We start from the raw sequence: 25,816 nt of genomic DNA on the forward strand, positions 1-25,816 counted from the left end.
TCCTCAGAAAGCTCATGCATGACATTAGGGGCTCTTAATAACCTTTAAAGTTATTGATCCACTTTTGATGGTCACATGACTATTTTGATGGAAGAGGGGAAGTAGGGTGAAGGTGCTTATGCCTGTTTTTGTTCACGATGGGGCTTAGCCTACATCATACCTTTTAGACTATAATGCCTCCTTTCTACATCATTGCGGTGGGAAGGTTTACTATGATAGTTCGTTATTTCAAGCCCCAAATAATCAGGTTAAGTGTTTCCTGTTTCAATTCGGAAATTCAAATCCAGACTGAGTTCCTTCTCACAATGGCAAAAACAGAAGACAAGTTTCGACATCTCTTAGTATACCCTATGGTTTGTGTGTCTAGCTTCCAGGATTGACCATTGTTTACTGAAGACTAATAAGAAATACTAAAACTTGACAATCTTGCCTGACAGTTTCACCTCCACACACGTACAGGTGAGATACAAATCACCCCCACGTTTAACCTCCCTATATAAAGGGGAAGGCCACAACTGGTGATAGCATTCATTCTGAAATACAGGATACAGCCTCCCTGCTTTTTCCTCCTGGCCCTATAGTAGGTCCTCTTCTAGTAAGGGGGAAAAATGCCATAAAGAATGTTACTGTTTCAATTGAAAGGGGCAAAGAAATGTTATTTTCAATATATTAATAACAACTCCTAACCCTGGCAGATCATGTACATCCCTCGCTCTCTCTTGACAAACATCATCTCATTTTCACAAAACCTCTAGGAAAAAAGCATTTCTGTTTTCCACCCAACAGAAGCAGAGGCACACAGAGATTAAGCTGAATTGCCTGAGATGCCTAGGACCACACATGACAGGGAAACCCAGAAGTCACACCCTGAACACCGCCCCCCTCCACGCAGACATGACTGACTCCAGAATGTCACAGGCAGCTGCCAAGTGCACACAGCTTCATGGCGCTGCGGGAGAGCCAGGCACCCCAGGTGCTTTTCATTAACCTTCAAAAACCAAGACAATACGGAGTTAACAGGCCTGCGTGTGATGTTAAGACAGAAGCTGCGCTGGAAGGGAGGGAAAGCAACAGAGACCCATCTCCAAGTGATGCAGGTAGGACTGTCCTGCTGGTGGTGGCTCCTGGCCTCCTGGTAAGAAGTGCACTTACAGGATGGACGCACCCAAATCAAAGCACATCACAAACAGCGTCAAAAGCCCCGGCAGGTGTTTGAGAATATCCGTGTCTCCGTCTCCCACTCCGAGGAGGGGTGATCAGGAGGCCATTGGAGAGGGGTGTTTGCTTCCAAAGGCCAAGTCCTTAGGCATCGGTCTGTTTTGTGGACCAAGGAATACCTGTATTCAGAGACATGGGAATACAAGACAGATCCTGACCTGTTTCCTTCTATTTCCAACTGAGAATTACTGGGCACCTTCTCCACGTTACACCTGCGTAGAGTAGAAAGAACACTAGAGTCAGAAGACCCGGGTCCGCGTCCCAGCAGGCTCCTTCCTCCGAGGTCGGGCGACCTGGGCTAATTCATGTTATGTTCCTCACCTACCTGCCTTGCCTGCCTCATGGAATAGTTGGGAAGGTCACACAGTGTTATGCTGGACATCTCATTCTGAAAAAAATCTATCCTCTAGAAATGGAGAAATAAAAAAGAAAAGCCTTCCAAACCTCTCTGGGGACTTTTCCTGCTTCTCCGGAACATGTGAATACCTGTTGCTCTGGTTCCATTTCACTCTGCACATTTACCTCCATCCATTGTCCTACAGGCAGTGAGGGGAAGACTGGCAGCATTGCTTGGTAGGGGTCGGGGGTAGTCTTAGGTATGGAACTTTAGCTTATCCGCGTCTAGCTCCTCACTTGCAAAATGGGGACAATACAATACTTACCTCAGAAATTGTTGTGAAAATTTAATAGGATCCTGTATTCTCTTAGAGCAGCCAGCACACAGAGGGTGCACCAAACCACAGCCTAACTAGCTTTCTTTCCCTTTTTCGGCCATACCCACAGGATGTGGAAGTTCCTAGGCCAGGGATCGAACCCATGCCACAGTGGTGACACCAGCCAAAGCAGTGACAACACTGGATCCTTAACCTGCTGAACCACAAGGGAACTCCCTAACTGGGTTTCTGAATACCATCTTGGCCCTACTTCCCAGAACTCCACTGTCTTCCAGTAGATCACCAAGTTAATGATCTTCAACTGGAAATGACCATCAACCACCAAGGGTCTCTGGGCCACCTGTAGGCCTCTAGGGAAGTCTCTTCTGTTAAGGATTTTGAAACTGCTCTACTGATGTCCCTCTGTGTGGTGGCACGGAAGTGGCTGAGAGGGGTGAGGGACCTTGGGAAAGCCTTCCAGCCCCTCTAGATTTTACTCTAGGCAAAGACAGAGCCTCTGGCACACACAGCGTGTGTCTGGCCACTTATAGATCCCTTCTCAGAGCCACTGCCAGTTTTGCCCTGGGAGAACAGGGGATGCTGCTGCTGAGAGGGCAAAGCATAAACCCAGCCAAAGTGCAGGCTCCATTGGAAATAGAGAGTCAGCTAGAATGTCTAACATACAAGGGAGAGCTGCATGTTGGAAAATGAAGTATGGAAGGTCCTAGAACCAGACTGTGGAAGGCTCTTTCTCACGGTAGGAAGTCTGATCACCATCAGGTAGGTAGTGAAAGCCACTGCAAGTTCTGAAGTACCCATCTAACATAAGGAAACCCAGCCTTGGAGAGAAAGCAGGAGGAGGAACAGAAAGCATGCAGCCGGCCAGGCATGGCCAGCGATAATGGCTAAGGGCCAGATGCAGACGGCACGGAAGTGGTGGGTGGCCTGGGCCAGACACTGAGGCAACTCTATTTAAGGGAGTATTAGGAATCAGGCGCAGGATCAGGAATGCTGTTTTCACTACACATTTGGGACCCTGAATTGATGATGGTTTGACAGAAGCTGAGATAGACCAGGTTGTCTCAGAATGTGCAGCCTAGAGATGACACATACTACTGTGGACATTTTACAGAAGGGACAAACACTTCGGACAAAGGTGGGTAGGTTCTATGATCTGAGACTTGAGGAGATTACATCATCAGGGATGGGAGGCTCTGAACAAAGGAGATTCCAGCAGAATAACTTCAAAGGATTCTGATGAGGAGCATGTGGGGACAGACCTACTTGGGGCCGCAATCTGACTGGCTTAGAAGAAACAAAGCACAGACAAAACAAAAAAGCATATTAAATAATGGTGTGGATCTGGCTTTAAAAATGTGCATTACTACCAATCTCTTCTCAAAAGGCAGTCTGAAAGCTGGTATGATCAGACCACCTTGGAGAGAAGCCTCGGGATGATGAAAACTGAGGGAATGCCTTCAACAGAGTAAACACCTAAATGCACTTCAGTAAAGCACTTTGGAGAGAAAATGACAGAATAAGAAAAGGCAACTTTTGGAGTTCCCACTGTGGTGCAACAGGATCAATGGCATCTTGGGAGCTCTGGGACTCAGGTTTGATCCCCAGCCCAGCACAGTGGATTAAGGAGCTGGCATTGCTGCAGCTGCAACTCGGATCTGATCCCTGGCCTGGGAATTCTGTATGAGGAGGGGTGGCCAAAAAAAGAAAAAGAAAAGAAAAGGCAACTTTTTAAAGTGAGAGCCTATCCCTTCTGGAATATTGGTTGACTGTTGGCCTTTAGAAGAGTAGCTCAGCCTTACTCACAATGTGGGAAATGATTTGAGTGACTTTTCATTTGTATGTAGGAATTTGTATAAAGGATTTAAACGAATACACTTAGTCCTAAGGTTTGTAGTATCCTGTCCTTAGAAGGTACAGAATGTAATGGGAGGAAAGGTTGGCTCTCTTTTCCCAAGTAAACGTACTGATAGTATTTTCTTCCCCTCAAAGTGGCCACAAACACATGAGACAATATTATCACATGCTTATCTAAGGGGCTCACATGCCCCCTCCTTCCCTGACTCCCCCAGGCTACCCACCTGTTCACTAACACCCCACCCCACCCTACAAGGCCGGCTAGCTCAGGCAAGTTCTGGGAGCCTTTCTACCCTCTGGCCCTCAGAGCTGGAAAGAAGTGGGGCAAGCAATGAATATTTCCAGGATCAATGAATGATTCTCTACAGTGTGGGGAAAGTTAAGATTCAGGACAAGCCGAGGCTTTTCGCCATTCCTAGAGGTATGAGCAGGGTTTGTTAAAACGAGGGGCAAGAAGAAGACAGTCTTGCCTTGTGAAAGTGGAAGAGAAAGCAGCACCTGAAGGGCATCAGGGAGGAAGGAACAGAGGAGCTGCTCTGCTGGGTGCCGCCTTCCCTACTTCTTTCCACATGCATCCTCAGAGCTGAACCGCAAGACCAGACCCTCTGCAGACAGCAGGGCCCAGTCTTGCACCATGGTCCTGCCATAGTCTTCAAGCAACTGCTAGAGGAAGAGGAGGTGGCCATGACCTCCTCACATTCTGTGTCCAGACTCTTCAGCTAGGTGAACAATGCTCAGATTTGAAAAGTGAACCTAACAAACGCTGAACAAAAGCTATGGATAGGAGAGTCAATTGGGCAGATCAGGCTGCTTCGAATGAGTTCAGGTGCCCAGTTGCAAACTAATTACAACCTGAAAGAGTATGTAGATTGCTTCTGCTCACAATGTTGGAGAAATCAGAGAATAGAAATGGAATCAGAAGACTAAGAGATAAGTCCTACTTTCAAAAGGAGAAAGGGAACGTGAGCCAGCTGTGCTCCATGCGGACCCTGGGTCAAGATTTAGAAGAAGCTGTTCAGATGCCATGGGGCTATTTAGAGAAGATAAATAACATCATTAAGTACCCGCAGGGGGTCTTTTCAGAAAAGCCATGGCAAGCTAACCTCATTTCATTCTTTCAGCAGGGTTTCTAGGTTGATGGATTGGAGAGGCCACCGACATGGTATATCTTGGTTTTAGCTTTTCTTGATAACCTTGAGAAAGGCTAGATGTACGTGAGCGACATGATAGCATGATAGTCCTGTGAGTTCACAGATGGTTCATCAACTTAAAGATTACAGAGGAATAAATTCGTGTCAACCTGAAGTGATGTTTGGAAGCATGTTAGAGAGAACCTGTCCTTTGCCCTTTAGAAGATTCTTAGCAATAGCTTATAGCAAATTTTCAGATGACAACAACTCAGGAAGACAAGTAAACATGGGTTTCTTAAAAAGGCACCACATTCAGCATTACTTCAATAGACTGCATTGGAATGATGACACAAAAACCAGTAAGATGACACTGTATAGGAACAAGAATAAGTAGAAATAGGATCAAAAACATCAGAGGCTTAGCTCAAGGGTAAGCTCTGGCAGCATTCATGTGAGAAAAGAGTTGTGTGTATGTTTGGGGGTGAGGGAGTTTTTTAACAAGCCACATGTTCACGGGAGTTAACAGTGAGTCAAGTTTGGTGGAAAAAGTTAACACAGTCTCAAGTTAGGTTAGCAGAATTTCAGTGTCCAGAATAAGGCGGCCAACCACCATGCAATGAGCCACCATCAAAATATCTCTAGAGCTGTGGGTGCCATGTTTTAAATGGGAACCAGGCAGGTGAAATGTGTCTAAGCGGGGAGGGGGGCAGGATGGTGGAAGTCCAGGAATCAACCACGTAGCCAGGTGAGGTGTTTTGACCTGAAGGAGAAGGTCCTGAGGCAGATACATTTACAAATATTTTACAGGACTTTTCTGGAATGAGAACACATTGGTTCTCTGAAGCTCCAAGTAGTACAAATAGCTCCAAGTCTCGGGGTTGAGTCTGTTTTAACATAGGAAATGCCTGTTGTGGTTAGAGCTGCCCTTCAGTGTCATGAACGGCTTTCTACCACAGCGAGGTAACACTGGGGGTGTCTACACGAAGTCAGGTGAAGGTCTGCTAGAGGCGGTGCAGGGGACACATCTGGGTTGTGGGCACTTGGACCAGACAGAGCTAAAACCCCTTCTACCGCTAAGAATCTTATCTAGGAATCTCTCTCCTTATCCAAGTAACTGTAAGCCACGTCTCCAGACTTGGAACGGCTCCACCAGACCTCCTCTTCTGCCTCTCGCTCTGTATCTCTTCACAGGGGCGATTTGAAAGGGTTTAGAAGCAAAATAGGATGAATCCCTTTTCAAAGAAATAAAGAATCTTAGGTTGAACATTATATAAACTGACAGTGTAATTTTAAAAGCCTTCTACTTAAGCATGCTTAACAAGTCAAAACAAAGCCTTCTAATACTGGAGATCGAATGTTCTTTTTTTTTTTTTTTTCCGCCACACCCATGAAATGTGGAAGTTCCTGGGCCTGGGGTAGAGCCCAAGCTGCTGTAGTGACAATTCCCGATCCCTAATCCCCTGCGCCACAAGAGAACTCCAAGTTTTCTCTTTGGGGAGACAAAATGGTAGGAATGGTAACAGATCAGTGCTACCTTTAGCAGTGATTACCACAGAAAGATTTTACATTTGTGAATCACACAGAATCATCGGCCTTTTGGGGTCACATTTTTTAAAGTACCCCCCCCTTAAAAAAATGAGGCCTGGCACCGAACACAAAGGCAACAAAAAACAAACACTTAAATTATCCTAGTTCTTTGTAAAAAATAAAGATACATCTGTCCCAGAATCATGCAAGAAATTTGGGGGGGGAAAAAAAAACCTGTCTCATGAGAGCTAATTAATTCTTATTTATCAGTTAAATATAGATGGCAGTTCTTATTTAATACGCTGCTAATCTACACAACTGTCAGAGCCCTAACATTTGACTGAGGTGATGGGAGGAGGTTAGTCCAGGTGGTATTTCTTTCACAGGTAGGCTGAGTTACTATATTAGTAGCTGACTTTACTGGTGCAAAAATCTCAACACATGGAGAGGTACGGTTTCCCAGCAGCATTTTCTAAAACCAACCAAAAATATGACGATGTATCTAATTAAGGCCCTCCTAATTTGAGTGCCTCCTACTTGAACACCAAATTTGGCAAGAGACATAAAAAAAACATAAATAGAGTAAGTGCTTTTTTTCTAGAGGATCACTAACATGAAATATACATGAAACATGCAGCAGGAGAGAATTTAGAACATACTCCCCAGAATCCAGAATGTACCTAAATGTGGGCACTGATAGAACGGGCCTTATCAGGGTACTTTAGAAGGAAAAGTAAAATAAATAAAACCGGAGAAGGGGGTGGGTGCAGGAACCAAACTATTCACTGTCTGAATGTTGAAATATTTAAATATCCTCTCCCTAGAGTACAACCACAGACATGCTCCAGTGAAACTGCATTTTCTGTTTTTGGAAACAAAAAGATGAAAACCATACCATCACGGATAATTTCTTTATAGTGCTTGGAGCTCTGTTCACCCACCAGATTTGTTATAAATAGTCAGAAAATCTGATTATTCTTTTTTTCTTAAGGGCCACACGTGCAGCATATTGAAGTTCCCAGGCTAAGGGTCAAATTGGAGTTGCACCTGCCAGCCCACACCACAGTCGCAGCAACATGGGATCTGAGCTGTGACCTAGACCACAGCTCATGGCAACGCTGGATAGTTAACCCTCTGAGAGAGACCCCAAGGATTGAACCTATGTCCTCATGGCTATTAGTCGGATTTGTTAGCACTGAGCCATAACAGGAACTCCCTGACAGGCTAATTATTAATAATTAAACTGTTCAAAGAGCTGAATCCTCCAAATGCTTCTAGAGACCAGTACAGTAATCGTTCCATTTTGTGGATGAGGAAACTGAGGGTCAGGGAGGTTAAGTAAATTGCCCAGCTGCCCCACAGGTAGTAAATGCTGGAGTTGGGATTCCAGAGCAGGTAGTTAAACCAGGACAGGACAAGCGCTTATGCCCTAACCTACTATGCTATGCTTAGCTGAGGTTTAAGGGACATGACTTCATACAACCCTGTATTTGGGGCTGGTTTCTAGACAAGTCTTGAGCCCATAGTCCTGTGCATCAGGAAATCACAAACCAAAAGGGCCATGGAGCCAGTAGGTGATACAAAGGAGAGAAGTGGGCCAGGTGTGAAAATTATGGTCAATGGCAACTGACCGTTCATACTAGAGTGATGACAGTGAGCACTGGGTGGTGGCCACCTAAAGCAGGACAGTCTGCACACAATGTGTGGTCACTTCTTCACTTCTAATGTTACCTTAGGAAAGGCCAGGCAGATTTTTAAGGTTTTTCCTACAAGTTGGGGTGTGGGGAGGAGGGGACCCTGACATGTTATAACAAACCTCTCCAGCCGTATGTGTTTGCTTGCGGGGGGGGGGGGGGAGAAAAATAAGAAAAAGAAACATGAACTAGAATAATCTGTTGGCCATATGCGGTCCACCGGCTGGTGACCCCTTTTATAACATTAAAGGAGGAGACAGCCATCACCTGGAATAAAAGGCCACACTTCTAAGCCTCTAAGGACATCCTTGGCTCTTCTCAGTGTGGCAGTGGTCCTAGACTCACTCAGCAGGTAATGAACATAGTGCCTGTTCTATATCCAGGCACACCTGGTCCAAGCCATAGACTGTTTCCCTCTCCCGAGACCAAAGGCAAAAAAGCTAAGAGGTATATGTAAACTGATGCCCTCTACTTATTCTTCTTTATACCCGGGGCTGATAAAAGAAGATGTTATTGTCCAAGCTGGCTTCCTGGAAAAAATTCCAGCCGAACTACCAGTACAGCTGGGGAGAAACAGAAACTTGACAGAGAAAGTTACCAATTCTTGGTTTACAAGGAAGTTTGCGTGTTCATCTGGGCAAACAATGAACTCATGGCCAAATTTTCTTTCCGGAATTGCTGTCATTCCCCTGTGTCAAGGAACAGCTTATCCAAACCTAATGTAATGGGGCTACCCTTTGTGGCCAGTCAGAATTTGCAGAGATTTAAAAAAAAAAAAAAAGGAAAATAGTGAAAAGAATATGCAAAGAACCAAAGAGACCTGGTTAGGGTGAAGAGTAATAAGAAATTCTGACCCTTTCATGCATTATCTGCTCCTATTCCCCTTTCGCCATTTCTGAAAACTTTTAGAAAATAAAAACAGACTTATCAAAAAATGATTGTAAGTTTCTTGCTTTTTATACTACTTAATCTTTATAATGAGGTTTGCTTTCCTGTATAAAACATGCACAAAAGTCACAATGAGAAACTAAAATCACAACTTATTTGTGGTAAACAATTCCAGGTTGCATACACCAGCTAATGTCAAAAATTTCTGGTGACTAAAAGCTGATTCATACCACTCTGTAACTGAGAGAAATAAATGTGGGATTTATTTTCCCCCTACCAATGTTTCAACTGAAATGAGATGTGATCTTTCTATTAAAACTGCACCACCTGATTATCAGGTAGAAATCAAATCAACTAACCAAAATGTCACCTAACTAGTTTATCGACTATACAGGGCTACTGACACACTAAAACATCTTTACTTCAGTTTCCCAATAATTGTTCCTTGTTTAAAATGCTCACATCACCTTCAAAAGTTCCATGAAAAAGAGGTACATTTGCTGAAACACCATCCTGTCTAGGGAGGGTTACTAGGAAGAAGGAGATGGCTCCAAAGTACTCAGAAACTCAAATGTGCTGCAAGGAGAGAAGGAATGGCATTTTTTTCGAAAGCGTCTATTTGGTTGAAAACAAAGTCTTAGCATGAAATATTCACTTTAAATACCCTAGGACTCATTTTTTCCTCTAACAACCCAACCCAAAAGGATTAATTTCACTCTCTCATTCCTGTCCTTCCACATGAAGGATGTTATTTCAGAAATCCTTAAGGATTCTTCTCCAGCTTCCATCTGTTCTTTTGATTTTGTCATCTAAACTACTGCTTCCAAATCTCTTAATACCTGGTAAGGCATCATTCAAAATAGCAAGAGCAGCCTCTCTGAACAGAGGACAGGTTTACGGATACCTTGGGAGCAAAAGCCATGAGACAGGAAGTAGAAAGGGCCTGAGAACCCCCAAGGACACCATGATAGATCTTGCTCTGCAGGAAGCTCACTTGTGGTCTCCGTGACAGAAGGAAAGGCTCACCTGTCTTTGTAGTTGATCACAGTATCAATGATAGCGTTCATTTGCTTGGTCAGCTTAGGGGGATTTGGTGATAGTTTCTCAGCTGGGGGGCGACCTCTCCTCTTCTTGGCCTTTTCCACATCTTCTTTTGCCGGATCTTTATCCACATTTCTTCGTCTTTTTCGCTTCTTAAGCCGTACTTCCTCTTCCATTTCTTCCAAATTGCCGTCTTCAATGGCCTGTTAATAGGGAATGAAGGAGAAAAATTCAAGACAGTACCAAAAAGGAAAAAACAAAACAAAACAAAACAACAATTTCCATAATTAGAATAAAATGAAACTGACCAAAAAAAAAAAATAGTTCACAGTAATCAGTAGAGTAAGAAGAAAAATAGAAGCCCACCATGTTGGATAAATGCATCTTTAACTCAAGTCTATTTCATGAGCAAAATATGCTGAAGGCCCAAAACACAGCAAAGAATATGATAAATATAAAAAGATGTACATTTAAGTATTTGAAGATAAGTAAAACCAAAGGACATATTAGCTCAGGAAAAGAAAAAGACCTTTATTATCTCATTATTGAAAGAGGATAAAAGGTAAACCAAAAAAAAGGCGGGGGGGGTGAGTGAAGACAAAAATTCCCTAAGAATATACCTTTACAATCATATAAGCTTTGACCTTTTCTTCTTCAAGGATTTTTCATGATTCACAACATAAATCAAAACTCCATCCAGATTTTGTTCTAATGTAGCAATTAGTAAACAAGGCAACGGGCAGTACAAAGCCACATTCCTGGGTAAACGCACTTAAATCATCCGATAAAGAACACACACACTCACAAACAAAAAACACTTTTCCAATTACCTGCAAACGCTTGCTTTAAACCAGAGCCAGCAGCACTAATGCAGAGAGATAATAAAATAGCTATAAAAACAACCAGGTATAAAAAGAAACCTGTTCATAAATGGCTAAAAGATCCATGTGACAGACCCAGAAGTTTAAACTTTTTATTTTCCTGGTATATCTTAAAACTTAAGAAAAATAAAGGGAAAAAAAAAACTGCAAAGAAAAAAAAAAAAACAATAGATAAGAGAAAATGTGACCATGGAAAAGAAAATTTTGAAAAAGACCTTTAAATTACGTTTCAGGATTGGTTTCTCACACAAAGTAACTGATGTTGTTATTTGTTCCCCCTGCCTCTCAATATTGCCTCCAGTATGCAAATGCTAATCAATCCTTTCTCGTAGCTGAAAGAGCTCTAATCATAAGGCAATTACCTTCATTTCTCCACAGCACCAAACATGGCTAATATTTATGATCATGTGAGTATAACAATCAATATAAAGAGTGATTACAGCTCAGACATAATTTCTTTCACTTGTGTACAATGCCTTCTGAAAAAGAAAGGTTTTGTGAAGAAAAGCTGGTGCAGAACACAAAACAACCTGGCATGTTAAAAATGCCAGTGGGATTAGGAAAAAAAAAAAAAATGTTTTCTATGCATCTTCCTATGTGCAAACCCAGAGAAGCAACATGCACCCAGACAGAATCCTAAGGGACACTTGGAGCCTAGGCCTTAATAATCAAAAGACAATTTCCATCACGATCCTACAGTGTTCAGATAACCACTATGAAGGAGGCGAGGTCTGATGAGTTATGAGGAAAAAGAAAAAAGAAAAGAAAAGAAAAGAAAAAAAGCTCCACATTATTTCCTTAATATTCATTTGCCTCAAAAGCAGGACACCCACTATCCAGCTAAACACACTGCAGCTAAAGCAAAGATTAAGGAAAGGAAATTGTCCCCCAAATCTTGGAGGCTGAACATGCTAATAATAAATACAGCATGCGAGGCTGTCAACAGTTAATGGCACTGCTCTCCTCAAGCACCCAGTTACACACAGAAATACGGAGAACACCGGCTTTTGATGTGGTACACACCTACACATGCCTGGCATGTACTGCTACTGAATCTTCAATACGGCAACGAAAAAGGATATTTACCTTACCACTATCAGCAGGCCGGCTATCGGAAATCACAGTTAGTGGGGATAAAATTAACAAGCCAGCAAAGCAGCGAGCTGCTAGTCTCTTCATCAGCTGATCAGGAAAAAAAAGAGAGCTGGGGAAAGGCTATGTTTTCATATACAAGTAATTTTATTTTACTGAAAATTTAATACTGAAAGGATTGTGGATACTCAAATCTGCTGTTTCATTCTACCTACTACAAGGCCCGAAGCCTTCCTCCTTCAGCCTGTTTTAATATTGACAACTACTTATCATATTTTTCCCCCCTTATTATTCCAGGCAGCAGAATTAGAGATTTTTAGCTCAGGTGGTTTCTGGTTCTTATTCTCATTTTAACAATTAAGCCAATAAGAATACAAATTAATATTCAAATTGATTTGAAAAAATTAAAACAAGGTAAGCTTTTTTGGGGTATTTTAAAGCTCATTTTAATGCTTTAAAAAATAGGCTGCATGGTTTTGGAGCAGTCTAAGATGATTATTTTGGATAAAAAAATTTTTTTTTCATTAAATGCATGCTAAGGAAAAGCAATGTGCAGGTTCTCAAGTTCGAATATTTTAATACAATATGTTATTCTCTTTAAAGAAAATCCCGAACAACTCTGACACTTCACTTTCAGTTTCATGCTGTAAAATTTTTCATTGTTTTTCTTTTCAGTGGGATAAATGAAGAGGGGGGAAGTTGTGAAGAGAATATTTCTACTCTTACCCCCCTTAATTTTGCAAAAAAAGGAACAAAGCATAAGCTTGTGATATTTGGACTTTTAAATCTCTAAATCTGTGAGTAACTAAGAAGCGAAACAAATTAAACTGCAAAAAGAACTAGTGAAACGATTTTTATTACAATTGCTAATACGTGCAGATTCTTATTAAATTTAGGTTTTGGAATCACAAGGAAACACACAAAGTACTGACCATTATTCCCCTTAAATTAAGGTTTTATGCAGGAATGCAGAGAGCTACAAAACATCTTCCCTCCTCCCCAAAGACCCCAAACACATCCATATGCAGTGCTTTATGTTCAGGGATTTCTAAGGGTCTTTTTCTAATGGAAATCAATGCACTAAATATTTCCCGGTGCTTTTCGCACTTAGAGGGGGGAGTCAGATTACTCCTGCCTGTAAGTAAAATTATTCATGGCAAATTTAAAACTGTTCTTCTCTTTAAAAAAAAAAATCATTTATTAAACTGGCTTAAACTGACACCACTAAGGGCTAGGGGCGAGTGACACACACACAAAACTTGCTACACAATGCTCCAGCACTACCCCAAAAAGAATTCCCTTCCAAACCTTTTACCAGCACAATATTGAAATAAATCACAGAAGCAAACCCCCAGTTTCCGACTGGTGACGTGTTGCCCAAGAGTGCGAGCCCTAATTCAACATACAGACGGCTCCCATGCTGAACTGCCTCTAGATTTAATGAAGTGAATAGGAAGGAAGTCGGGGGAAAAAAAGTGTACAAATAAGAAATTAACACTTTCCTTCCCTACCCAAACGGTGAGACACAACTAGCGAAGTTTGGTGAGGCACTTCTTTCCTTAAAGGCACACGGCACCCATTTGGCTCCCCGTGTCACTAAGAAAAAACCCTTCTGGTGATAAAAATCCCCAGCCAAGTTAAAATAGTTAAGCATAATTTCAGCCTGCGTTTTTCCTGAATGAAGCTGGGAACTACTCGTTCCTCCACTGGATGGCAACCTTCTCCACCCCCCCACCCCACCACCGCCACCTCCCCCCCACCGCATCTTTTTCTTTCTCTCGATTTTTTTTTTTTTTTTTAAAGAATACATGATCATGACACAGGATGTGCCAGGATGAGATACAGAGTGGCTCTTTAACCAATTAGTTGAGAAAGCAGCATGTGGGCTCTGATAACAAAACGCAGGAGCCGGTCAGTCATGGTCGTGCAGGATTAGCTGTTTTAAAGGAAACACTTTGTAGCTTGCAAAGCACATGGCAGACCCAGGAATCAGCCGCACGTGGGTCCAGCCGTGCCCCTCTCTGTCATCCTGATACACGTTACGTCCTCCAGTGAAAGATGGACAGTCCAGAAAGTATACATTATCCTCACTCTTCTCAACCCGGGGTGGAGCGAGGTGCTCTCGTACATAACTCCACAATACCACGCAGCAGCAGAACGAATCCATGACTGTGAAGAGGTAAACAGGGACGAGCAAACAAAAGCCACAAGCCAACTCAGGGTGCATTGTTTCACTGTGCTTGTCTTTTCCACTCAGCATCTCCGAATCCACCCAGCAGTATGGCACAGCCCTTGCATTGGAACAGAGCATCTTAAGAAAAACTGAAAGGAGCAATTCGAAAGGCATCTAGACAATGCATGGGAAATTTCTTGGATATGAAATGGGAAATTTAGTATTCTAATTTGACTCTGATACTTCAATATCACATTTCCACCTCCATGACAAGGTCTCTGTATCTGTCTCTGTCTCTCTCTCTGGGGATCCTCCTCCCTTAGGACTTGGGTTCCAGAAGAAGACCTTAGGATGCTGCTGGGGGTAGAGGTTACAGAATTGAGGGCGAAGCAGTAAAGAGTGAGGACTGCTGCCAATTACATGTCAATTCTAGTGTGCCCTGCAGACCACTCACACATCACTAAACTCAATTCCAGTATCAGAGACTTAAACCTCCCTCAAGCCCTGCTATGACCTGGAAGCAAATAATACAGGTAATGATACCTCCAAACAACCAGAGCAGTAGCAACAGCAGCAACAAGCCCAAAGTGGAATTTTTAAGAAAATATAAGATTTCATGCATGAGAAAATTTCCTGTAATAGGAATATTTAACACCAAAAAAAAACCTGAATGTGGAGCTCTTGTTCAAAAGGCCACATCATTATAGTCACTCGTTTAAATAAAGACTGCGGCGCTTTGGGATACCGAATTTCAGACCCAGGGCTGAAATTGGATAATTCTAAGTTTTTGATTATTATGTGAAAATTAACGAAGGGAAGCCTCATGAAGCCTCATGGACTCAGGCAGCCAGAAGAGGGAGCTCTCACAAAACATCTCTTCACAACAATTACAGGAGGGATTGTCAATTACAGACCCCAAGGAAAGAACCATCAACAGGAAAGCATTCTCAGGAGCCACCAGGAACAGATGTATGGTTGACCTTTGAACAACATGGGTTTGAACCATGTGTGTCCACTTACAGACTGATGTTTTTCAATAGTAAATACTACAGCACTACATGATTTGCAGTTAGTTGCGTCTCTGGTTGTGTGCAGAGGACATGCAGGTGTGGGGGGTTGACTCTAAGTTACATGTAGAATTTTGACCACGGGGAAAGTCATCGTTCCTAACCTCTGCTTTGTTCAAGGGTCAACTGTACATTTCATCTCCTACAAGAAATCCACTTCCCCAGCAACTCAGCCAGTGAGAAACCATTATCTCCCTTTTCTCCACTGGAATTTTATTCAAAACAATCCCTCCCAACTTCCTCCTTTTCCTTGGAACAAAAATAACGTTCCTCTTCTTTGTTTATTAGACTTGCTTACGGTCTTTTTACAGCATGCCTGTCCTGAATTGCAATTCTCTGCTGTTCCCAAGCAAGCTCATTTTTGCTGGTAAAATAATTGTTTTATTTTTGAGGTCAATGATTACCACTCCCCCAAAGCAACCTGTTAGAAAAGTACACATAAACTCAAATTCCCAGAGATGAAATAAGCAGGACACAAAGAGACAAATATTGCATGATTCCACTTATATGAGAAAGGAGAACAGCGCTTCCCAGGGGTGGAGTGGACAGGAATAAGGGGAGTTACTGATAAATGAGTAAGAATCTCACTTGGAGATGATGAGAAAGTTCTGGAGTGAAGAAGGGTGATAGTTATACAACAGTGTGCTGAAATGTACACTTATAATGGTTAAAACCATCAATTTTATGTTCTATGTTTTTTTAACCACAATAAAAAAGTCCCTGAAAAAGGAATGAAATTCTTTAAAGAAAAATCCTCAACAACAGCAGGTTCATACCTGTTCCTAACAGCTCAACACACAATGCTAGTGAAATCCTGCTAGCTTTCCTTCCAAACTCAAACCTTACAGTATTTCAACAAGAAGCACGTTTGGTCTTGTCCTAGCCAATGATTAGAAAGAAGCCTTTCAAAAATCCTTAAGTATTCATTTGGTGTTAGTAAGTAAATATCCATGATGTAAGAAAATACCTGTATACAGGACATACCTATTCTACATGCTTTATACTTCTGTTAACAAATGCCTCAAACCCTCAAGAAAAGGAACAAGTTAAACTGAAGGCTAAGGATTTTAGCATAATTCTTAAATTTTTTCCCTGGGATGCAATTAATTGATGAATTACCTTAACAGAACTTCCTAATTTATGTATGTATATATGTACATATTTATTTTTTTAGGGCCCTAACTGTGGCATGTGGACATTCCCAGACTAGGGGTTGAATTGGAGCTGCAGCCATTGGCCTATGCCACAGCCACAGCCACAGCCACGGCAGACCCGAGCTGCATTCACAACCTACATTCACAGCTCATGGCAAAACCGGACCCTTAACCCACTGAACAAGGCCAAGGATGGAATCCACATCCTCCAGGATACTAGTCAGGTTCTCAACCCACTGAGCCACTGTGGGAACTGCCCAGACCCTCCTTTTTTATTTCACTCATTTGTTGGGGAACTTGGATGCCAGCTATATCCTCAGCTCTCTCCAGGTGGGCACAGAAGTGTACAAGGCTGGCCCTTAAGGGGTGGTAAATGGAGCCTCAGTTTAACTGACTTTCTGGTACCGAGAGCTTTTCAGTTTCTTTTTTGACAACTTTAGATCACTTGTGCAAAGATAAACCAAGTGCTTTTTTTTCACCCTAATGGCATCAGGAAGGTACACAGAGCAACCTGGAGGAGGAGGGGAAAGAGGTAAACTAGTACATTATTAAGGTTAAAAAAAATGTGAGGTTGGGAATAAAAAGTATAAGGACTATAAAAATTATTTCAGCCACAAGATCAACTATGTACCTTGGCGGCATATTAAGCACAATTGTTGGAGTTTCTGCCGTGGCTCAGCAGAAACAAATTGGACTAGGAACAATGAGGTTGCAGGTTCGATCCCTGGCCTCGCTCAGTGGGTTAAGGATCCAGCATTGCCGTGAGCTGTGGTGTAGGTCGCAGACACAGCTCAGATCCTGCGTTGTTGTGGCTGTGGTGTAGGCAGCAGCTACAGCTCTGATTAGACCCCCTAGCCTGGGAATCCCTATATGCCATGGGTGTGGCCCTAAAAAGACAAAAGACAGGGAGGGGGGAAGCACAATTATCTCTTCAGAAACTGACTTTTAGATTTAGTGGGGGTGTACCCCAACCTCTGGGCCTGCAGACCCATCACATTACAGACATAATGTGTTATCACCTTTGTCCTTACAGGCAAGGCTCATGCTATGCTCTAGCAACTTTGGAGGAATCAATCACAGATCCTGAGAGAACCTGGGAGCCTGGAAGAGGCTCAGAGCAACAGCGGAGAATCTGAGGAATTACAGCTCTGCTTTCATATCTGGGGACCCTCATCCAGTTCCTATCTACTCCTAATGGCCAGAACTCTATCCACTCAGCTCAAGAGCAGGCTTCTCGGCAGGGGGCGGGGGGAGGGGGGGCTGGACCACCTGTGTACTTGGAAATTGTCGGGATACTAATAAATGAAGACGTGCCCAAAAAAGGTAGTAGATTATATACTGTGGCATATATTGTATCATTTCATTGCTTACAAAGAATAATTCAATGCTTTTGTCTAGATAGATAGGTAAAACACAATAATTAGGGGTATAATATCATTTGGAGATGATGACAAACGGTGAATGGCAGGTCCTTGAGCCAAATAAATGGTACTCTTCAGGGCATCTCTATGATAAACCATCCAGAAAGAATGGAGCCTCACCCTGGCCTGCACACCACCACTGCAAGAGCAATTCTCTGATCTGTACACCCAGTGGTTAAAGCATCCAATTCCAAGAGATGGGGTTGAGAAGATGGTGTTTGTTCTGCTTGAGGTGGATGCAAAGGAGCCCACCAGTGGCCAAGTTACAAGGGAGAAGAACACTTAAGTAAAGCATCACAAAAATCAAGAGCATAGTAATTTGAGGCCATTACATAGAAGGGAAGAACCTCAATTTCACTAAATCTTAGGATACATGGCCTCGTGAATACTTCTACCACTGCCACCATCACACGGACAGCAGCAGCAGCAGCTCACACACACTGTTTGCTATGCTGCCAGGTGCTCCGTGATTTACACACATTTGCCTATTTAATCCCAAGCAAAACCCTACAAGGTACAGTTATCCTCACTCTACAGATGAGGAAACTCAGGCACAGAGAGATGAAGTGCATGGGATCAAGAGATACAAACTATTCTGTATAAAAGAGAGAAGCAACAAGGATACACTGCATAGCACAGGGAAATATAGCCATTATCTTGTAATAACTTTTGTAAAAAAAAATACTGAATAACTATGCTGTACACCTGATATTAATGTAATATTGTAAATAAACTACACTTCAATTAAAAAATGTCAGTCACAGACCTAGGGATGTGAACTCTGGAAGTTTAGCTTCATAAACTATGCCCTTAACTGGGACGTTATCCTACTTTATAGCAGAAAGGATGACACTGAACCATCAGGAAAAGGGCAAATTATGCTTAGGCTTAGGTGAATAACAACAAAAAACACAGAACATGGTACATCTCAGGAAGACTATCAGCAAAGACACACACACACAGTCTTTCTTTGCTTTGTATGGAAGTCAGAGACCATAAAAATGACCATGCAAGATGAAAGTGAACGAAGTCATTTTGATAATCAATGGGAAACTTTTGACCATTCCATGACATTTACAATTTTATGCCAAGGCACTAAAAACTCTTCTTGTGGAGTTCCCACCATGGCTCAATGGTTAACGAACTGATGCAGGCGCCTCCTACCCCTGAGAGAAAAAATTATATCCCTTATGCTTCTTTCTGAAATGAATACTTTGAAACTGAACAGCTTAGAGCCCTTCCTTGTCCTTCTCCCTAACTTAGTCACACCCTAAACACCATCACCCATAAGCTAAAGATTAGGCACTCTGAGCATAATTGCCTGTGGGTTAAAGATTATTAGCACATGATGTTTTTCAGGAACTTTCCTAGTTTGTTCTAATCTCTGATCAATATGCCCTTTTCGCAGTAAAATAATTCCAGCAATAACCCAGAAGACCTCATCATGATCAGGTTGAGATCTCCTGACTCCACTTTGATGACTAAGATTCCTCCAAAGAACGAAGAATGCATGTTTGTCCCGATCCTGATTCCTTTCTGAAAACCTGTTTTTCTCCATTTTACTATAAAACTCCTTGCCATTCTTTCTAAGGGCGGGAGGGAGGCAGGCACAGTCTTTAAGGCATTTAGCCTGCTGTGGCCCTCCTTTGCCTGGCAAAGCAATAAAACTATTTTTTTTTCTCCTTTACCCCAAACTCTCTGTCTCTGCATTTCAACTTGGCACCGGCAGACAGAGGCTAAATTCTGGCAACCAATTTTGGGGGCTCGCCTGGGATCTACCTGTGGGCAGGAAGCCCCGCAGGGCTCTCTGGCTTGTTCTGATGCTCTGAGGTTTCTCTCCACGCCAGCCTCCCTTTGGATGAGTGGAGGGTTGGAGGACTCTTTCAGAGGCCAGATCGCTGAGAGTTTTCTGCTGCAGGGCCGGGCCCCAAGCAGACCCAACTGGTCATCTCGGAAGCTGGGACTCGGGGCCAGAAAAGTGTTCGGAAGGTAAGGACCACACCAGCAGCTGCCAAGGCTCCACTGGCCTTGGGGGAATTCCCCTCTCCTCCTGTATACCCGAACTTCCCACTTCCAGGAACCTTTTTGGGAAGGAGAAAAGTAGCATCTGGGACATTGTGACGCCTCTGCCAGCATCTGGTTAAGTCCCTCGGCGTGCACTCCAAGGCCCCTTGGACTTTTGTCCATTTGGGGAACCTTTGGTTTCTGTTTAGGGGATTTTCCTTTTGGGAGATCCCTTTGTAATCTGTGGCTTCCTTTTGGCTGGCGAGGATTCCCGTTTTCCTTTCAGTTCTGTGTGTGAGTGTTTAATTCCATTTGATGGTACCCTAGAAAAGATTTTGACAGACGTTCTAGCCTAGGCCTGTTTTGTGAGCTAAGAAAAACAAAGCCAATCTGGGAAACATCTCTGAAATTCCATCATGTAGTCCCCTGGAGAAGATTGCAAGCAACTAGTCGACTTATATTTATGAACCAGTGAGTAAGATACCGCAGCTTGCTTATTTGGAAGAGATTGAGGGGTCTGGGCTGAGTGCTTTGGTAAGAGGCTGATCTGATGCTTTTCCTCACTTTGGCTGACTTAATGGAATTTGTCGGAAAAGGGTGAAAATATTACATAGAGCATTTCTCCAAAGAAAAGGGATAAGTCTCCTCCCAGCCGGTTATGGTTTTCTCAGGTGACTGAGAAATTTAACGGGGTTGGTGGAGGCTGAGTCTCATGCCATGCAGTGGTCCCATAAGGAAACCCACTCATTAATTAAAACATGCTCAACCAGGGACGCAATAAGAACTGGCCATTCGGTGATCTGAGCACCCATGGTGTCCTAGATGCCACTGGGAGACCTGAGACCTGTAAGAGAGAACTGAAGCAACTCTGGGCTAAAGCCTAGAGGAATTAAGCTCTCAAGCAGCACACTGGCCCATCAATGCCACTAGTAACCTTTGTCCCTGACACATTCAATTTTAAAATGGGAAATAGTCTCAAACAGAAAAACGAGAAGTGCCAGAAAGCCAGCTTCCAACTTACACCTCAGCCAGATTTATGTAGTAAAAATTTTATACTTGCAAGTATCTACTTAATTATTAAAGGAAAAAATTTGCTCTAAAAATAGTCAAAATGGGCTCTTTTATTGCATATGCAGTTATTAGAGAAAACTAGATTGGATAAAAAAGAAATCTTTTCAGAATTCAAACACTGGTGAGATATTTCTTCTTTGCCATGACTGACATCCTGATTATTCAGGGTACTTGAGGACCAGCTCATCTGCCGATAGACCAGACCCAGTGGCCACAACCAGGACCCTTTGATCCCCGGTCTCCTCCTGACTCAGACAACTGGCCAGAGTGCCCCGATCTGGTAAGGGACAAGAGACTTAGTTGACCTTTCCCCCTTCTTCTCACGAGCTGGACTCTTTTCCTCCTTTGGAAACCTTTAAAGAAAAAAAGCAAGCTTGAGAAAGCATCTTTTCAGGATTCTGACCTTGAGGGAGTAAGTCCTTCCAGGAGAACTTGCTTTTCTTACCCTATGCCTTGAGACCCGGGCTCTCAGGAAGACGTATCTTATCTAGACCATCTCTAATGCCTTAGATTGAAGGAATGGAAAATGGAAAAAAATGGAAAGAAGTCTTTTTAAAACTTATTCCAACTGTTATTTTAAACTAGTGAGTTTTACTTGTGATATCTAATTCATGACTAAGTTTAGAAAATGAATTTATGAGATCTCTGGTTGTGTCTCCCTATGTGTTTGTATGTGCATTATGTACGTCTTAACTTTCGGGTAGTATTATCAGAAATAATTTGCAAGTGAGCTCTACTTAATTGGCTTAAAGGAAATTAAGCACATATAAATTCTCAAAAATATGGAAGGTAACTGGCTAGAATTAATTTTAGGTTCACGGGAACTGGGAAATATTCATATTAAATTAATATCTTGTATTAGAATTGAAGTTTGTTGATCTAATACAGACATGTTGTTAACAGTTATCAACATTAAGTATAATATCTTATTGTACCTAGACTTAATAGAAGTCAAATGAGACAGTGAGACATCAGCTACTAAACAGAAACTAAAGGTATTTAGGACTATTAATCAATATGTTTAGTGCCACCCTGAGATGTTCTTTATAAGAAAAACACATGTTTTTAGATTATAAAAGAGAGTCCATGGTTACTTTAGGAAAGTAGAATGTGTGTGCTTTCAGTAAAGACGGAATGAGGAATGGAATTACATTTTATTAAGGAAGAAGAATGGCAGTCTGTCTTTAGCTTGTTGCTCTGGATGGAAAAATAAGGGGCAGACTAATATGGAAACAGAAAGTGATGCAAGGTGTGTGGGAAGTGGACACTGAGAAAAGAATTTTCTGCGTGGCTGGGACTAAGTTTAGAATAAATTTAATTGAGTAAATTCGTTTTAAAAGTAAGATGATGCAAAACTTGAATTTGGCTTCTCTTTCTTGGAATACCACTTCTGACAACAGATTATGTCAAGTCCTTTGTCTTTACGTGATCTCTGTTTGCTTTTGAGATCTCTTGTAACTTTGGGAAAAGTATTATCCACAGTGACATATAATTCTATTTGTCCAAATGTTTTTAATGAAGTTCCTATCAAATTCTAATTAAAGGTTTTTTTTTTTTTTTTTTTTTTTTTTTACTTTTGCTAACTTTGGGATGGTTCATAAGGCCCCTGAGGCATCCCAGAGGTGGGAGGGGCAGAGTTAAATTAATTAGGAAAACACAGGAAAGCAGTATCAAATGAGTGATAAGCATCTCCAGATTCTACAGTATGATGTCACAAAAGTAACCAAGTTTCTTTGTCAATTATAACTATAATTGGATTTAAATGTGCCTTCAGTCTTAACTTTACAGACAGTTACATGGTTTTACTCTGATGCCTTTGCAAAAATGTTTCCTCTTCAAGGTCTATAGGAATAATTTTTTGAATAATACGAGTTTCTGACTTTCAGACCGTAAATGCTGAACTGGGTAAGAAATTAAAGAATTCTGAAAGAAAACCTGATGATGGTTTCATAAACAGTTAAACAAAAAGGATTGGTTACTTTGGACTGAGTGAACAGGTGAATATGGTTATAATTTTGTGGTTTCTATCTGAAATAGTATTGGCTTTTAATCTGTGTCATCCAGGCTTAAAGAAACTCTTCCTCTTAAGCTAATTATGACTTATAGTAATTTGATAAATTATACTTTTGTAAGCAGAATTGAAACATTTCTCTCTCCTCTCCATCTGATCCCTCCAAAGTCTAGAAACTCTTAGGTTCCCAGCAGCTTTATCAGAGAAATTAGGAAGACCACCTTATAGGTAGCCTGTAGAAATCACAAGGTATTTTGGGTTTTTGAAAAGGGAGGAATTCATCTTGATCTTTAAGATAAAATTTCTGACAAGATCTTGACATGACTCTCCTCGGCCTGAGATGCCTTTTTAAAAGTTTACTCTGAGATTACTCTAAAATATAAAGTTCTAGCAAAGACAATTTTTATAAAACCTTATAAGATTATATTTACATAAATCATCAGGCCAAGTTTGTTGACACCAGACTTAACTGGCAAATGAATTAGTCTTGGTTTGGCTATATTTGATAAAATGAGAGTAATTTTAGAGAGAAAGAGATGTTTCAATGGACATCTATTAATCTGTTAATCTAATTCTGTTAATTGTGGTCAGTATTCACTAAGACTTACTTCCTAGATAGTTCTTTGCTATTATATTGTTTCAAAGTTTAATTGAGCTTCTAGGAGGACATTCTAAGCTTGTTTCTAAAGTTTACCTCAGTGATCTATTTTTGGATGAGAATCAGATGCCCCAGAACCTGCCACAAGGGGACTGTGCACACTGAAAAGGACTATTTCCAAGCCAAAAGGAAGGGCCTCACCAGGCCCCTGCACTGGACTGCTGGACCTCAAAATTATCTTAAAGCAATGCTCACTTAGAGGAGAAACTACACTAGGACCAGAAGATGACGACGACGACAATGACGACGACATCAGAAGTAGCTGGCCCGAGATGCTGGATCTGACTCACATGATGACATAATGTTTTCTTGACGTTTTGAGCTTTTGCATAGGAATCAAAAGTTTTTCCATCATGAGCATGATCTTATGCTAATTTTAAAATCAATCCACATTGTTGGGTTTGTGGCAATTACCTGTATTCAGTACTTCTAGGTTACCTTGGTGGATTTCTCCCCTCCAAGTTTCTGATTGCATGGCCCTTAGGAAATTTTATTTTAGAAGAAAGAAAATTTAGTCCTCTACAGGCCAGTATTGATATTACTAGATGAGATTTTTCTCACTTGGACAATTAATGGTACCTCCTCTGATTCTGACCATAAATATGAATTTTCCCCGGGGGTCACTCAAACCCAGTCAGAACAATGAGCTAAATCTCAAAAACTGTAATCTCCTGTTTATTAGAAAGGGACCTCCCACACTTGTGAGATGGATTTAGTGGCTAATGCCAGGCTATGACCATTTAAATTTAAAGGTTCCTCTATGTTGAGAATGATTAAATCATACTAAGAATGATCAGCCTAAGTAACATTAGGAAAACAGGCTGAGTGCCTTATGAACAATGTCTACATATTATTACCCTTGGAGATCATGGCTGGTGTGGAACAGGCTGGGTCTGATGACCAGAGATTTGTTGGGCTGCACCAAATGGAACTCAGTGAATTTATAGTACTTATTTATGGCCTTGGCATCCACTAGGATGGATAGAAGGATGTACTCTAGAACTCCCTCAGACTCAAGGTCATATACCTAACAACTTAAAGATGACCCCAACCAATCTACCATTGGTAAGAGCCCAATGGGTCAAGATAACTGTATTCCACTAGCACGACAACTTAACAGCTATTTTTGCACTGTCATTAGGACTGGAGCCTATAATCAGCCACATGAAGGCTTGAGGAATTTCAGTAAACAGATTATAAGTGATAGTAACCAGGCTATTGGCCTACTGAACTCTGAGGTCCATTGCTGCTTTAAATGACCAGCTCCCTAGTCTTGACAATATAGTCTAAAACTGTTTTGGAGTAGGAAGTTATTGGCTTAAATATTTACTTATAACTCTATTAGCTATATTGCTTGTATTTTGATTGTCTTCCTTACTTTACCAAATGTGTGACTGAGCCTCCAAGAAAAATACTTAAGACTGGGCAACTTGAAACAGTTCTTTATTGCAATAGTATAAGTCTAGATATGGGAAGATGAAACAAGAGGGACTATTTTCCTGGACCATAGCAGACTAGTAAGACAGGTGGTCCAGAGACTTTTGGCTACTGTAATAAGGCCTAGACCACTAATAGCACATCGAGTGGCCTATCAGCAAAAGCTTTGCCAGACCTGGGAATGAGCATTCCTAGCACCGTGGAACAAAATGGTCATGAAATGCCTCCCAAAACTACAGTCGAATTTATGACCGTGAGGGAGCCCCATGAACTGGAGATTGGCACTTGCCATCTGCCCCTACATGGACTGAATCATGAGCCACAGCTGCGACCTTCAATACCCCTGAAAGAGCTCATGGCTGAAATCAGGAGTGAGGCACTCTGTGCTCTGAGAAAACTGGCAGAACAGGTCTTCAGGCAGGTATTTTCAGGAAATATTTTATGAGCTCAATTCTTACATCTCCTCGTATCTAGAAAAGCACTAAAATCATTACCAATGATATCTGTCTTGGCCATTAAGAAAATATTATTAAAAATGGAGTACCTATGGTTCAGACATTCAAAGCAATGCTAGCCGGCATTAGGATTGTGATTTCAGACAAGCTCTTGTGTTGCTGCAAATGTTCTGAGCGGTGTCAGACTTGGGATGCCACCAGCCATTCTTAGAGAAATGTCTGTTGTCTGCTGGTAGCTGCAACCTTATGGCTTCAAGGAATCTTCTTGTAACCATTAAATTTTTAGACAATGAAATTGCTTTAGATGATATATTAGCAGCAAAAAAAAAAAAAAAAAAAAAAAAAAAAGGAAGTATGCAATGGCCA

The 25,816-nt window shown here is 41.7% G+C and overlaps 1 protein-coding gene across 12 annotated transcripts in view; it reads right to left on the reverse strand.

Moving 5' to 3' along the window:
* The window catches only part of SMARCA2 (SWI/SNF related, matrix associated, actin dependent regulator of chromatin, subfamily a, member 2), a 190,666-nt gene that overhangs the window by 26,658 nt on the left and 138,192 nt on the right, over positions 1–25,816 (reverse strand). For 7 of the 12 annotated variants that reach the window (XM_021064291.1, XM_021064313.1, XM_021064332.1 and 4 more), the window contains 2 exons: positions 10,012–10,229; positions 1,377–1,430 (listed from right to left, as the gene is read on the reverse strand). In XM_021064291.1, the coding sequence (XP_020919950.1) occupies positions 1,377–1,430; positions 10,012–10,229 (272 nt within the window). The remainder of the gene's footprint in view (positions 1–1,376; positions 1,431–10,011; positions 10,230–25,816) is intronic. The other 5 variants (XM_021064340.1, XM_021064364.1, XM_021064344.1 and 2 more) reach the window with 1 other exon arrangement.

This window comes from Sus scrofa, chromosome 1, assembly GCF_000003025.6.
Source record: "Sus scrofa isolate TJ Tabasco breed Duroc chromosome 1, Sscrofa11.1, whole genome shotgun sequence".
NCBI lineage: Eukaryota > Metazoa > Chordata > Mammalia > Artiodactyla > Suidae > Sus > Sus scrofa.